This window comes from Camelus dromedarius, chromosome 29 (assembly GCF_036321535.1).
Source record: "Camelus dromedarius isolate mCamDro1 chromosome 29, mCamDro1.pat, whole genome shotgun sequence".
Classification (NCBI taxonomy): Eukaryota; Metazoa; Chordata; class Mammalia; order Artiodactyla; family Camelidae; genus Camelus; species Camelus dromedarius.
The window spans coordinates 17,135,868-17,151,049 of NC_087464.1; the positions used below are offsets into that span (position 1 = coordinate 17,135,868).

Genomic DNA, 15,182 nt, shown 5'->3' on the forward strand with positions numbered 1-15,182 from the left:
GCTGGTCTGTTCTATGCTGCTGAAGAAGAGACCAGCAGACAAATTCTGGCTCTTCTATTAACTGTGTGACTCATAATGAGTCAATTAGCATTTTAAGGCCCTAGGTTTTCAATAGGTAAAAAAATAAGTCCCTCAATATGAGAGAAAACGGGACACCTGGAGAAATACTAGCCAGAGTTCCTCAGAAAAAAGACATTAGCAACAAAACTGTAACATTAAACTTTAGAGATGTTATACTTTATAATTTAACAACAAAGTGCTTGAGTGTGTGCATGCATGTGTGCGTGTGCAGGTGTGTATTAGATCCTCACAACAACCTTGTGAGGTAGGTAAGGTAGGGCCTGAGAGAAGGTGAAAGTCAGGCCAATTAAGTGTCAGAGCCAGGACTCAAACACCTCTTCTCATGAAGTCAGTGTCCCTTCCAACACACTGCCTTCCCTCAATTTTTTCAATTAAATATAGGACTATATTTCAATTAAATATAGTGCATAAAATGAGTGACCCTAAAAGGATCAGAGTTGCACTAACTTAAAACTTAAGGGCCAATGACCCAGCTAATTAGAAATCAAGAGTTATTTCCTTCAGCTAAAGGCCAGAAAGAATCCCTGCAGTACCGTTTAACGTTCTCAGCAATTTTGCTTCCACAATTTTACTGTCCTCTTCTGGGGCCCTGAGGCTTGTCCATCACAGGATACTTTCTATGCCTCAGATGGCAGCAAACTTTCAGTGACAGTACCTCATAGACTGCTGTACAAGGAGCTTCGGAAATTCTTTCAGCCTCTGAGTCACAAGACCGCAGACATCCTCTACGGTAATTCTGCCTTGTCATGGCAATGAGACATCTGGTGACTACTGCCTGCATAGCACTGGAATAAGAGAGTATTTTCTGTTTCATTACATTTATGTGTTCACACCCCAAATCTTCTACTTCCAATCTTATTTCTTGCAAGTTCTGGGCTTGTGAGGTTGCACTAATAAATTTCTTGGTAATAAAACTGATAAAAGCAACCAACCTTGGACTGAGTGTCTTTTAAGGGCCCAGTATTACATTAAGGGCTCTGTATTAAGATCTCAAATGTTAACCATTAATAATGATCATGTGACTACATTTATCTCATTTCAATTTTAGTAACCAGGCTTCAATCATTAAACACATTTTTCTGTCTCAGAGTCAGTCAAAACTACTAAAAAAGGAATACCCTTTGTATTCAGAACATTATTTGGACCCTATAGGCTTATCCTCGCCAGTAAAAGCATGGAAAAAGAGGGAACAGATCGGGGCCCAACATGAGCCGCTGATGCCCAGGTTCGGGTTTTCTCTATTTGGAGAACCTAAAAGTAATAGCTGTAGAAATTTAGAAGGGAGCAGCAGACCCACTAAAGATCACTTCTTAGATCAAATGGGTGTTTTGATGGCATAAAAGATGTGCTTTCTGACGGAAGCTCTTGTCACATTTACTACAGTGAAAAGGTTTTTCTCCTGTATGTGTTCTCTGGTGTGTGAGAAAGTGGGAACGCTGATTGAAGGTTCTGCCACACTCAGGGCAGCAATAGGGTCTGTCTCCTAGGTGGATTCGTTGGTGGGTGATGAAGTGGGAGCTCTGATTGAAGCTCTTCCCACACTCGCCACATTTATATGGCCTTTCTCCTGTGTGGATCCGCTGGTGCTTAACGAGGGCCGAGCTGTCGGCAAATCCTTTCCCACAGCTGTCGCACTTAAAAGGCCTCTCGCCTGTGTGTGTCCTCTGGTGCGTGACCAGATGTGAGCTCTGACTGAAGCTTTTGTGGCAGTAAGGACAAGTGAACGGCCTTTCTCCTGAGTGAGTGCCCATGTGAGCTACAAAGTGAGAACTATCTCTAAAGCCCTTCCCGCACTCCGGGCATTTAAAGGGCCGTTCTCCTGTGTGGGTTCGCTGGTGCTTAATCAAATCCGAGCTCTGGCTGAAACTCTCCCCACAGTCTTGACACCTGTAAGGCTTCACTCCTGTGTGGGTCCTCTGGTGGGTGATGAAATTGGAGCTACGACTAAAGCTTTTATGACATTCGAGGCAAGTGTAGGGCTTCTCTCCTGTGTGGGTTCTTTGGTGCATTATGAGGTGTGGCTTCCGTCCAAAAGTCTTCCCGCACTCCGGGCACTCGTAGGGTCTCTCACCCGTGTGGGTTCTCTGATGTTTGATGAGTGTTGAGCTGTCGCTGAATTTTTTCTCACACCCATTACATTGGTAGGGTTTCTCTCCTGTGTGCGTTCTTCGGTGGGTGACAAGGTCTGAACTCTGCTTGAAGCCTTTCCCACACTCGATGCATTTGTAAGGCCTCTCACCAGTATGAGTTCTTAGGTGTCTTATGAGATAGGAACTCTGGTTAAAGCTTTTTCCACATTCTGTACACACAGGCTTCTTTCCTATATATCCTTCCAGGAGCTTGTTTAATTCCTTCTCCTGTGAAAAGGGCTCCTGCCGGCCCTCTCCTGGGAGGGTTCCATGCTCCCCTTCTAATTCAAGACCCCCCTCCCAGTTGTCTCCCCAACTAGGAGTATGAGAAATATCTTTATTGGCCCTTTCTGAGGATGTTCCACATGGTTCTGTTGTTTCAGGAATGTCCTGATCAAGTTTTACCACCTGATTCTTAAAGTCTGAAAAATAAACAGAAGTCACAGAGAATAAAGTTATCAGTTATCAGGAAAGATCATCAGAAAGCAGCAAGAAAGATTAAATTTAGTGTTTTTGCAACAGACCACATTTAATTTGATTTTGTGAAAAGTTTACTGAAGATCATTGAGGTAACAGAAAACATGAATTCCAAACCCTTTTTATTTTTAGACGCTCAGATGAATCTTGAGGTGACCTCGATGTCCTTCAAGAGTGTACTACATAGTGTCAAAATTAGGCAACACCTCTCAAAGATGTCAGAGTTTAGACAAAAGTGGAATGTTTACTTAAAATGAGGACTTTCTTTGGTCAACTACTGAGTGCCCAAGAAGTCAAATTTAAACTTCTAATAGTAATAACGAAAGTCTAGGGCAGGATTCCAAATTCCTCATCTAAACAAGGGCTGAAATACTGGATTTCTGCCCACTGGGTAACACATCTCACCTGTGTGACTTTCCCTTAGGATCTTCCTCGCTTCAAAATTTTGGAGTGGCAGGACCCATGGCTCTTCTTTCTGCTCCAGCTGGGAGATTACACTTGGTCTAGAAATCCTATAAGGAAAGTGAACACAGTATGTTAATTTGAGCCAACCACACAAGCCCAGAGCAAAATGCAAGCCCTCCTCTTTCCCTAGACAGAGGAGAACACCCAGGGAAAATCTAATGTGTGTTTGGTCTCATTAAATGGGCAGCCATGATGAAGTGATTAAAACAGGGTGATATCCCCACAAGGCTGAGAAAAATCCCTTTCCCTCCCATTGAAAAAAAAAATCAGACGGGTGATTGAAACTCTAGAATAAGCACAATAACTCATCTCTGAAGGCACAAGGCTAAACCCATGTGGAGAGATAATTTTATCAGAAAGCAAGCTACCATGACCTCACCCTTAGAAAGAATCAAGGAAGTTAACTATAACTGTAATATTTGGCTTTTAAATTTTCCCAGAAGGGCAGCAGTCAATACAGCCATGGGAAAAAGACAAACACTTATAAGAAAAAAAAATTTTTTAAAAGGACATGAATAGGCAACTCACAAAAGAAAAATACACAAGCAGTGTATAAATATATGAAAAACTTTTAACCTCACCATTAAGAAAAGAAATTCAAATTAAAACAATGATACACTTAGGCGATCAAGGCAATTTAGTGGAGAGGTAGAGTGCAAACTCAAGAGTCATATTGCCTGGGTTTGAATCCCAACCCTGCCTTACTAGCCATGTGACCTCAGAAAAGTTACTTAAACCATGTCTCAGTGTATTCATCTATAAAATAGGGACAATGATAGGACCTACCTTACAAAGTTGTCATGAGGAGGAAGAGATAAGTCCTCAATAAATGTTAGCCATCGCTATTACTTTACCTGGACTCTTACATTATAATACCTGCTGTGATAGAATATGAAGAAATGGACACTTTCATATAATGCTCACAGGAATAAATACATTGATTCAATCTTTTCAGAAGGCATTTGGCAAAAATACCAAATACCTTAGCAATGTAACTATTGTCTGTATTGTCTGGCCCAGCAATTCTAATTCTGGGAATTCTAAGGAAATGAAAAAAAGTAAAAAAAAAAAAAAAAAAAAAAGTTATGCAGAAGATATACTAATTATTAACTAATTACTCTTCAATAAATAAGACTTTTAAAAAGGCAGTTAGCGGGGAAAGGGTATAGCTCAGTGGTAGAGTGTGTGCCTAGCATGCACAAAGTCCTGGGTTCAATTCCCTGTACCTCCACTAAAGATAAAATAAATAAAAACCTAATTCCCTCCCTCCTCCTAAAAAGGCAATTAGCTAAGAGATATTCATCACAATACTGATGAAAATTTGAAATGACCTAAAAATCCCTCAACAAGGAAATAATTACATTTAATTGAGCCATATGAAATTGCCACTTTATAGGTAAAAAGTGGTCAAAATATGGTCACATAAGTGGTTTAATGTAAATGACTGTATTTCATACAACAAAATACAAAGTGGTTATTTTAAGTAATGTACAGAAAGATACTTATTGTCGTCAAAATATTCACAATACAACATATAAGAAAGTAAGACATACAACTGAATATGAAGTGTGATCCCAATTTTTTTCTTTTTTTAATTGTATATATACTTAAGAAAATGGCTGGAAAGATCATAACTTCAGTAGTGGGATAGATGACTTTTATTTTCATTTTGCTTATCTTTTTCTTCAATGAGTATATATTCGTTGTGTAATGGATATGAAGTTAAAGCAAAGAGAAGGGGTAGCCATTGGATTTTAGAAAGAGCACTGGAGGTTTTTTTTTTTAAGTGACAGGAAAAAAAAAAAAAAAACTATGGGGAGACCTCTCCCTTTTCCACAAAGACCTGGTTGGACTCTCACCTCTGCCACTTAACTTTGAGTCTCAGGGTCCTGAGATGGAAAAGAGGGATGAAAAATACATACATCAAAGGGTTACGGTGAGATAGCAAAGAAATCTGCAAACCACAAATTGCCATAAAAATGGAAGTCATTCTTTTTCTGCCAGGGAGGCAACTACTCCCACAGACATCTGGAGCTCTAACAGACCACCATCCCTAGAGAGTATTCAGACCTGGGCCTTCTCAAAATATCTGCCTTAAATCTAAAGGAGAATAGCATCCTTACCCTTTGAGAGCCCACTCTTCTAACCGTGCCGGGTGGTATCCTTGAAGAGGACTCTCAAAGCAGTGTCCAGGTAACTCACTCTTCCCTGAAGTCCCCAGCCACATCATTGAGGGTCATCAGTTCCTAAAGCAAGAGATCGCAGTATACATCAGTAGCTCTCTTGATATTCTCACCATTACCTCAAAACAAAAAGACAGCCACTACGACCACTAGGATACCCAAACAAAACCCACTTGACCTGAAGAGCTCTGAAGTAAATGCTGTCAACCACAGAAGGGTTGCTTTTCTTATTCTATTTTTACATAATTTTTCCCTGGGCTAACTTTCTCAACACAAAGCAAGGCCTGGACCTCCCAGATACATCTACAGAACCCTCAGTCTTTTGGAGACATTAACTTTTTGAGGAACAAATTGTCTATGATGGACAAGATAAACAGAGCAGAGAGTGTGCAGGTATAACTCGATTTTTGGAAAGCTTTGGATTCTCTCCACCTACATCTTTCTTAGCTATAGGAAACTACTTCCTTAGTTATACTCATATTAGTTATGAGAACAGCTGACTTTTCCTGGCTTGTAGATTTGGTGTCAACCTCAAGGGACATACTATGCAGAAGCCCTAAGGGACCTGCCCCAGTACCATTCTATTTCAAGGTTTAATGCAGTCAGAAATGGAACTTAAAAAGAGAAGGTTTTTAGAAAACAACACGGATAAGCTGTAAAATTAAGTGAAATTCAATGCGGATAAGCACAAAAAAATTTCCTGGGTGTTGAAAACAATCATTAACACATTAATAAAATTGACATCAGTCTCATGAAAAAATTATTTGGGGGGAGAGGGTCAGGTTACTGGATGAATCAGTAATTTATTCAGCAATCAATATGTTCTAAGGCACTAGGAGTCACAAAGAAATATAAGATAATGTTTGTTTGTTTTCCCACTTTAAGAGTTTCCAATAGAAACTAACCCAAGTCAGCCAGCTGAACCTGCTACAAAGAATTCTGCATTTCAATGGAGGATGGACCAGATTGTGGTGAGGAAATTTTACTTTCATATCTTTTGTCTCACCCATCAAAGCACCTGGGTACTACTAGAATACACACACTTTTCATGGAAACATTGATGTATTTACAGACATTGCTATGGGTCACTTATAAAGTACTGAGTTTTCAAGAACTTAAAAAGCGTAGGAATACATTTCATCTCTGGCTTAAAATCTTAACGAACAAAGATAATGTTAGGAAGTGAAACCTGTAACGAGTTTTGAGCATACATTTTATTTCTACATTCATTACAAAACACAAGAGCAGGGCCCACCTTCAGGAGATTGCGGGATGCGGGATGCGGGGCAGGGTAGGGGTTGAGGGGATAGTTCTTAGCCAGGGTTAGAGAAGCCCGGTTTCCCACCGTCTCTTGTCCCCGTACAGGTGACCTCAAAGGCCCTAGAGAGCTGAGGTGCTGTGACTAAGTGCCATTGTGGGAAGCACCAGTTTGTTCACTGGGTTTATTAATAGGAACATGACCGCAGAGGTAGGGCCGACAGGCCCTAATCTGGGTGCAGCGGTCAGAGGGTCGCCGGGGACCACCATCCAAGAGCAAAAAAAAGAAAAAAAAAAAAAAAAAACCCAAAAACCCACAAAACATTGATTAAGAGGATGAGCTATCCCGACGCTGGCAGAGAAAACTGCAGCTACCTCTCCTCACTCGTCAGCAAGACTCGCGGGTTCCGAAAGGCGAGCGCGGGGACCAGGCAGAGACGACTTCGGGGCGGCGGGCGAGCCCCATCCATTCCCCTCAGCAGCGACCCGGCTGCAGCCGCAGTCTCCCTCCCCGGATCACTCACCTCCCCGGGCCCAGCCGGAGATGGAGCACGAAGTGAGTCCTCCACCGCCGGGCCGCACCGGGCCCGCAACGCCTTGGCGGTCCCTCCCAGAACCCGGCCGGGATTCGTGACAGGGCTGTGGGGACACAGGTGGGACTCTGGGCTCGACAGCCAGCCGCCGGAAAACACCGCCCCCGTCCTCTTTCCATTGGCTTTTCAGTGTCTATGACGAGACATCTTCCCCGTCCATAGGCTAATAGAGCCTTCAATCACCGCGGAGCCTTTTGGGAAATGTAGTCCTGAGCAAGACCTCAAAGGATTGGGAACCCGCCCACCCCCCCCACCCCCCCTAGTTCCCAGCGATGACAAGTGCTAAACCCAGTTGCCAAGCTACCTGACCACTGGAACCGCCTCTTCGGAGCTAAGAAGGAGATCCAGAGACAGTACACCCAGAGAGGGATCTGCAGATGCGAACCTCCGGGCCTCACCTGATTAGCGCGGAGCAGCCTTGTACAAACCACGGCATCTCCCGCGCTTTGGCACCTAGCGGTTCCAGAGCGCGCAGCATCTCGTCGCGCTGACCCTGCTGTCCAGCCTCCTTCGCCCGGTCCCTGGCCCTACCCCACGGCGGCCAGAGCCTGAATGGTGTCTGCAGCCGGCCAAGTTCCAGGCCAACTCAGACTGGGCATAACAAACCCCAGTCAGGAGACTTTAGTGGAAAACAGACGTTCTGCTTCCTTCTTTTAGCAGCACAAAGGCATATCCCCTTTCCAATGATTAACAAATCTGTTAATAATAGCCAGAGGAGGCCTGCAAGGGCATCAAGTACTCTAGGAAAAGTGGTACTGGAGTCCAAACTGTGGAAACTCCTGGATCTTATGTGAGAGCTAGGGTTCACTTTGGGAGTGAGGGGGTCTGGTTGTGGGGATGCCCTACCTAAAAAAAATAATAGAAGCCTTTTCTTACAAAGAAAAAAATGCATGTGTACTGTGTTGATTTACTGCAATTTAAAAACAAAAAGGGAAGTACATGTTGTGATGGACTGTAAAAACCTCAGAATTACAAGCCAATGAGCTAATGTGGAAGACTCCTTCAACCATTCCTTAAGCAAATATGTATGGTGCATCTTCTAGCAAATATTCACTGGAAATGTTCTGTACCCAAGACTGTTATGGGACTGTGGTTACCCACAGGAATCACACATGATCCTTGTTTTCATGAAACTCACAGCCCAATAGGGAAGATAAACCATAAAAGACACAAAAATACAAAGTAATGTTTTGTCTTTTCTTCATAGAACCAGGGGCATCTTCATTAGTATTTGCTATGTAATTGTAGTCATCTGCAAAATAACCACAATAGCAGTTTGGGGAATTCTGTCCACTAAAACAAATGTCTAGTTTTACTTAGCAGGAACAGCAAGGAACAATCTCTAGTTTTAGGACATTTTCTTAGAGATTTCTGGAACACTTCATGCTACATAGCAACAAGAAAGTCTTGGGCACTCCCTCTGACCCTCCTTCTGCTCAGTTCATCTGTGGCTGCCCTTGCCACCCTGCTGTGACTCCCTCAAGTTGACATAGGGATGCTCTATGGGTCAGTCTCCTATAACAGTTCAAAAAATAAATAGGCTGCAATTTCCTTTATTTCAGCTTTTCTTTCAACCTCTCTGGGGTTTTTACCATGACTCCCCACCTGCCTCCTTGATGATACATTTCCTGGTCTACTTTTAATGGCTGCCTGGAAGAACATCTATAAGGAACCTCACTTGGCCGTATGTGAGAGGAACCCAACCAACTGTGGTTTAGCCAAATCAGAGGCTATTTTTCTCATGCATCAAGAGATCAAGAGTGTGCAATATAGGACTCGTACAGGAACTCTGGGATGACCTCAAGGATCCAGGTGTCCTCTGTATGTATGTATGTATGTCTGTATGTAGTGAATATTTGTCATTTGTCTGCCAGCAAATACCCTTCTATGGGAAACAGCAGCTGAGCTGACATTATAAAACAGCACCAGGGGTTCAGATGGGACCTGCCATCTCATTACATGACCTTCCCTCCATCACAGGGTTCAGATTAGAGGTGGCAATGACCAGCACTGAGGCAGTCACAGAACCAGGCCACCTTGCCCATGACGATTTATCAAGGAGCATGCAGGTAACTGAAGCTCCGCCTGTCAGGGACTTTCCCTGGGACTTTTTGAGCTGGAACTAAAGGAAAAAGACCTTTTCCTGTCTGGAGGTGAACATGGGAAGATGTGAAGCTGCAGGCTTCTGGCAGCCAAGTTTCCCAGCAGCCGAGCTGCAGTCTGAGAGAATGAAGTGCAGGCAGAGACGGGGGCGGGAGCACAGGCCAGGAGGCAGTCCTGAGAATATTTGAATCTTTGGTCACTAAGGCCAGAAATAACCCTGACTTTTCTTAGGTTTGTTTTATGAGTCAATAAATATTCTTTTCTTGACTAAGCTAGTTTGAGTGGTAAAGTTCAGGCACTTGAAATTTTAAAATTTCCCCTAATGCATCATTTCTATTTTTAAAAAAATATCCAAGAATGTCTATACACACACACACACATACACACACGTATATACACATAAACATAGAAATAGTTTTTGCTCATCTGTATTTTAAATATTCCCCAATAAACATATTAATTTTTATGCCATATTTTAGAATGACCCATTTAAACTTACTCAGTGAAAAAAGTTCAGATAACTCACATAGAAGGGAATAAAATTAGAAACAAAATGAGCAACTTTCATCCTAGTTAATAATTTTAAAAATAGCAAAATTATTTTAAGCCCTTTTAAGCCATATCACTACCAGGATAATTAACCAATTCAGCTCCTTGGTAGAGTCAAAACAAAGCATCCAATGCCTAGATCTACGTGATAAAAAAGGAGAAGGCAGGGATTATTGCCAATTGGTATAGTAATGAGGAAGTTTTCTTAAGAAGTCCCTCTTTATAGAAGATTGAGTTTGGCATGTCCTTGTTTGGAGGGAGGCCTGAGATTTCTAGAGGCCCTCACCACCACCTCCTGCCAAGATCTGGGAACCAACTTCATTTCCTGTCTCTGGTAACTCGACATCCCTAATAAAAGACTTTTCTGTGTACTGTGAACCGTATGAGGAAGGCTTTGTGACCCTCAGAGGCTAATTTTTGCAAGACAGAAATTCTCTATTTAAAAATGCATGTGGAAATCACATATTCCATCACCATGGGGGAATTTCCTATTTCCTCTAACAAAACACTCCTTATTTACTTTTATGAGTATACAAGTAATATGCATTCACTCATTTTTGAAAAACTAGAAATGTAGATAAGTAAAAAGAAGAGAGAAATCCTATCATTCACTAAAAAAACACTGTTAATATTTTACTGCGTGTCTGTGTGTGGATGTGTGCGATAGAAAATTTTGGCAGAAGCTAGAGTTCACATTATCTCTGGGGAGGAGGGGAGACTCCTTCCTTTCTTTCCCTACTCCATTTCTTCTCTAGTGTATGGGCACCTGGTATCTTTTCCTTTTTTATTCCAAGGAGGAGAGAGATTTTGTTTGTTTGTATGTTTGTTTGCTTGTTTGGAGGGGAAGGTAATTAGGTCTACTTATATATTTGTTTAATGGAGGTACTGGGGATTGAACCCAGGACCTTGCGCATGCTAAGCACATGATTTACCACTGAGCTATACCCTCTCCTCCCCCACAAATTTTTTTTTTTTTTTTTTAAGAGAGAGTAGATTTTTGATGCAGAGGGGCCTGGGGAGGAGAAGAGAGAAAGACAATTTGGGGAACAGTCTGGCATCTGGCTTATTTCGTCTGCTACCCTACGACAGTAGACTGAGAAACGGAGAACAGCGGCTGACGGAGACCTTGGTCACTGGCAGTCCTCTTTGGTGGAGCAGCTCTGACTCAGGTCTGCTGCAGATGGGCCAGGGGCGAGGAGGAGGATGGGGGACATGGGATGAGCAAAACAATGATGCCACGTCTGGGGATTCCAAGAAAAAAAAAAGGAAAGATTTTCCAGATGAGGGTGGGGAGGGACACTGAGGGCTTGGAGTCAAGGAGGTGGGATTTAGAGAACGGCTCTCAAACATGAACGTGCATATGAATCACCCGGGGAGTGAGCTTTTTTTTTTTTTTCTCCAAATTTTCACTTTTAAACACCTTTTATTATTTTGATCACTTTTCCTTCAATGATGTTAACGACAGCGCTCTATTTACAGGGGAGATTTTACTTTACATTCACTTACATGGATGATCCAAAATAAATCCAACAGATTTTTAAACTGTACTACTTGGGGAACAATAAATAACAGATGGCATTTCTTTCCAACATAATGATTTAAGCAGTATTTTCTTTTCCTATCCTGTGGGAACAAAAGGAAACAATATATGAACTTTTTAAAGGTTGCAAGCAATGAGCTATATTTGGCTTCATTTAAAAACCTTTTTGGAGATAAAGTTCATGTAACATAATATTCAAAAAATGTAAATGTACACCTCAGTGGTTTTTAGTATATTCACAATCTTGGGCAACCATCTCCACTACCAGATTCCAGAACATTTCTATCACCTCATAAAGAAACCCCTTACTCCCAAGGCCATCCTTCTCCCATTCTCTAAGCAAACACTAATCTGCTTTCTGTCTTATGGATTTACCTACCATGGACATTTCATATGAATGGAGTTATACAATATGTGGCCTTTTGTGCCTGGCTTCTTTCACCTGACATAATGTTTTCAAGGCTCGTCCACATCCCAGCATGTATCAGTACTTCATTCCTTTCCATGGCTGCATAATATTCTGTTGTGTGGATATACCATATTTTGTTTATTCACTCAGCAGTTGGTGCGGGAGCTTGCATTTTAAATACACATTCTGATTCAGCAGGTCCAGAGTGGGACCTGGGATTCTGCATTTCTAGGAATTTCCCAGGTGTTGTCTGACACTGCTGGTTCAAGGTTAGCACTTTGAGAAGTGAGGATGTAGACTCTAAAGACTGCACTTTAGAGCATCACAATTTAGGATATTAATATAAACACACACCTTGAACATACTGGCTAAACACACTCATACATATATACACTTAAAACAAAAAATGAGAAAAAAGAGTGGAATCATGTTGTTACACTTCTCTTGTCGAGGCTAATGAGGTATCTATTAATCTTTAGCAAGGAGTTCTGCCTTTGTTAAAGCCTTTAACCATGATCCCATGAAAGAACTTCTGTTTCACAGCCTGGACTGGACCTCAGCAAACATTTTCAGACACTGATCCCTATAAGTAGCAAATGGTCATGTTAATCATAAGGAATGCTTATTACTGACAATGGAAATATGAGATCCCCTGATTTATGAATTTGCTAACTGCTCTTCCTTTCATGGGTCTTTCCCACAGGAGATGGGAGTGCTCTCTTTGTGAGAACATTTCTGGGCTCATGATATCAAGGGACATGTCAATACACATCAGCCTAAACAAATTAACATGTTTCATCTAACATGCCACTTAAGTATCAGCAAGAAAGGGAATGAAACTCCCAGTTAAAGTCTGACATGCTGTCAATTGTAAGGTGCATCCTGATTTCAGTGATGCTAAAAGGTAATAACGTGCATGTCAGGGTCAGTGAAATATGGCAACGTTGCCATCTGTACCAGACTCCCTTTATGCGCCATTACATTTGCCTTGCTTTCTGGCCAGAATGCTAGCAATGACTCACTCTGTGGTGGCTGCTCCAGGTTCCTCATGTAACATGAGGACATGAAACAACAGTGCCTGGCCTCATACCAGCATCTGTGCTTCCATCCTCTGCCAGGTGGGTTCCCTATTGCTGCTGATGTGAGAGACTCAGTGGACCACCTCACAATCCACAGCTGCACGTTGACTCGCCCAGCAGGCCGGCATTTGGCCACAGAGGCTGCCAGTGCTGTCTTGGGTTCCAAGCTTTCTCTGTGGCTGCCAGGTAGGGCTGCTCAACTCATAAGAGAGGAAGAGTTGACACAATGAGGGGCAAACTTTGTCAAGGGGAAGAAGGGCGCCTACAGATAAGTGTATCTCTCCTCCTTGCCCCTTCCCCACACCGTGGGCCCCTGCCACAGAGTGCTCAGAGATGCAGAGGCTTTACCTGGCTTCTCAAAGATGTCCTGTGATTCCCAGGAAGCAATTGTGTTGCAAAAGCATTGGCCAGCACAGTAATGCCTGCTCTTATATTGGCTCCTCCTCTTTCATTTACTCTCCTTTTCCACTCACTCCCGCCTCGCTGGGAATATACACTCCCCTGTAAAATGCTGGTGTATAAACTTTGCCTCAGGTCCTGTTTTCTAAGGAACCCAGACTGAAGCGCCGTCTCAACGTCAGCTGAGGGATGGATTTGGGGAATTTTGTGGGAATAGAGCCATGTACCAATGTGAACAGGGAAAGAAGGAGGGTGTGAAAGAAGAGGAGAGGTAGCAGAAGCATTCTAGAATTTTCCAAGACATCAGTATCAAGACATAATGATGTTTTACTCACAAAAGATGTTAGGTATAGATGTCTTTTTTTTTTTAATTTTTTGAGGGAGGTAATTAGGTTTATTTGTGCAGTATATTGTGTACGTGTATTTACATGCAATATATTGTATATGTGCAGTCAAATTGTAATGATTCTACCTAATAAAAATGAAAAATGAAAAAAAAACTGATGTAGGTAATTAAGTTTATTTATTTATTTGATGGAGGTACTGGGGATTGAACCCAGGACCTCGTACGTGCTAAGCACACACTCTATCAATTGAGCTATACCCTCTCCCCTAGAGATAAATCTCTTTATGCTTAGGTAAACAGCTCCTATCTGCCCTTAGAAGAGAAGAGTGGGCCCAATATCTGACTTGTTAGAGATTAACAATAGCAATAATAATAATTAATAATAATAATAGTTCCTTTGACCCAGCATTTCCATGTCAGTAGAAATTTATCCTACAGACACACCTGTGAAAATGCACAAAGTTGTATATACAAGATAATATTATATCATTTGTCATAATGTTTATGTTAACAAAAGACTAGAAACAACCCCATCAATAGGAGACCAGCTAAATGGATTATAATATCCCCATGTCAGGAAATACTATGCAATCATTAAAAATGAGGCAGATCTAATGTTCTGATGTGGAATGCTTTCCAGGATATATTACATGGGGAAAAAAAGCTATGAGCAAACATAATGTGTAGTCTACTAACATTTATATTAAAAATAGGATCCGTATCCATATTCCTATAATTCACAGACTACCTCTGGAAGGCTACACAAGAAACTGCTAAGAGTGGTTACTTGTGGGAAGGAGAACTGGGGGCCTGTGTCCTGAGGGATGGAAGTGGGAGTGAGACTTAATTTTCACTGTTCATTTTATTTCTATTTTTTAACCATGTGTATTAGTACCCAATTGCCTAATTTTTTGAGTGCTAAGTGCTTATCTCACTCTATGAAGTGGTAACAATTATTATCCTCATTTTACAAGGAGGAAACTGAGGTGTAAGAGATAAGAGATAAAGTGACTTGCCCAAGGTCGCACAGCTAAAGCTGCTGAGCCAGGATTCAAAACCAAATCTAACTCCAAAATCTAGGAGGCACAACTCATCCTGACTTGCCTGGAATTTTCCCAGTTTTAGCAGAGAATATCCCACATCCTGGAAAACCCTGTAAAACTATCCTGGTTTTAAAACTGAAAGCCCAGATCTTGGAAACTCCCTCAGACCTGGACAAACTGGGATAGTTTGTCACACACCAAAACCCCAGATCTTGGCTACTTGGCTCTGCTACCTCCCTGATGAACTAACATGTTCCATCAGATCCAGCACTTACAGGGCCTATAAACTTGTAGTTACACCTGTGGACGCCCTTTAAGGCCACTCCCCCTCAAGGCCACGCCCTCCTTCTCTGAGAAATCCCCTCCCTACTAGACTGGGTCCCACGAGTCAGTTTTGCACCACACAATCGCCCTTTTCACTTGACAGGTTGTTGAATGGGAGAGGAGATTTGGTCTAGCTCAAAAACTCAGTGGCCACAGTCGAATTCTCTCTACCAGAAATACAAACCCAGGACTTACAAGACTCCTA

At 42.0% G+C, this 15,182-nt stretch overlaps 1 protein-coding gene across 3 annotated transcripts; it reads right to left on the reverse strand.

Moving 5' to 3' along the window:
- Positions 1-210: 210 nt before the first annotated feature.
- ZNF774 (zinc finger protein 774) lies at positions 211-7,804 on the reverse strand. 3 transcript variants are annotated; one of them, XM_064480604.1, is made up of 4 exons: positions 7,584-7,804; positions 5,276-5,398; positions 3,093-3,199; positions 211-2,632 (listed from the first exon to the last, which is right to left on the reverse strand). In XM_064480604.1, the coding sequence occupies exons 2-4, from the start codon at positions 5,380-5,382 to the stop codon at positions 1,392-1,394; spliced, it is 1,455 nt and encodes a 484-aa protein (XP_064336674.1). In that variant the 5' UTR covers positions 5,383-5,398; positions 7,584-7,804; the 3' UTR covers positions 211-1,391. The 3 variants fall into 3 exon arrangements, with proteins under 3 accessions (XP_064336674.1, XP_031296463.1, XP_010985082.1); XM_031440603.2 differs by lacking the exon at positions 7,584-7,804 and adding an exon at positions 7,117-7,256; XM_010986780.3 differs by lacking the exon at positions 7,584-7,804 and adding an exon at positions 6,968-7,097.
- Positions 7,805-15,182: the final 7,378 nt, after the last annotated feature.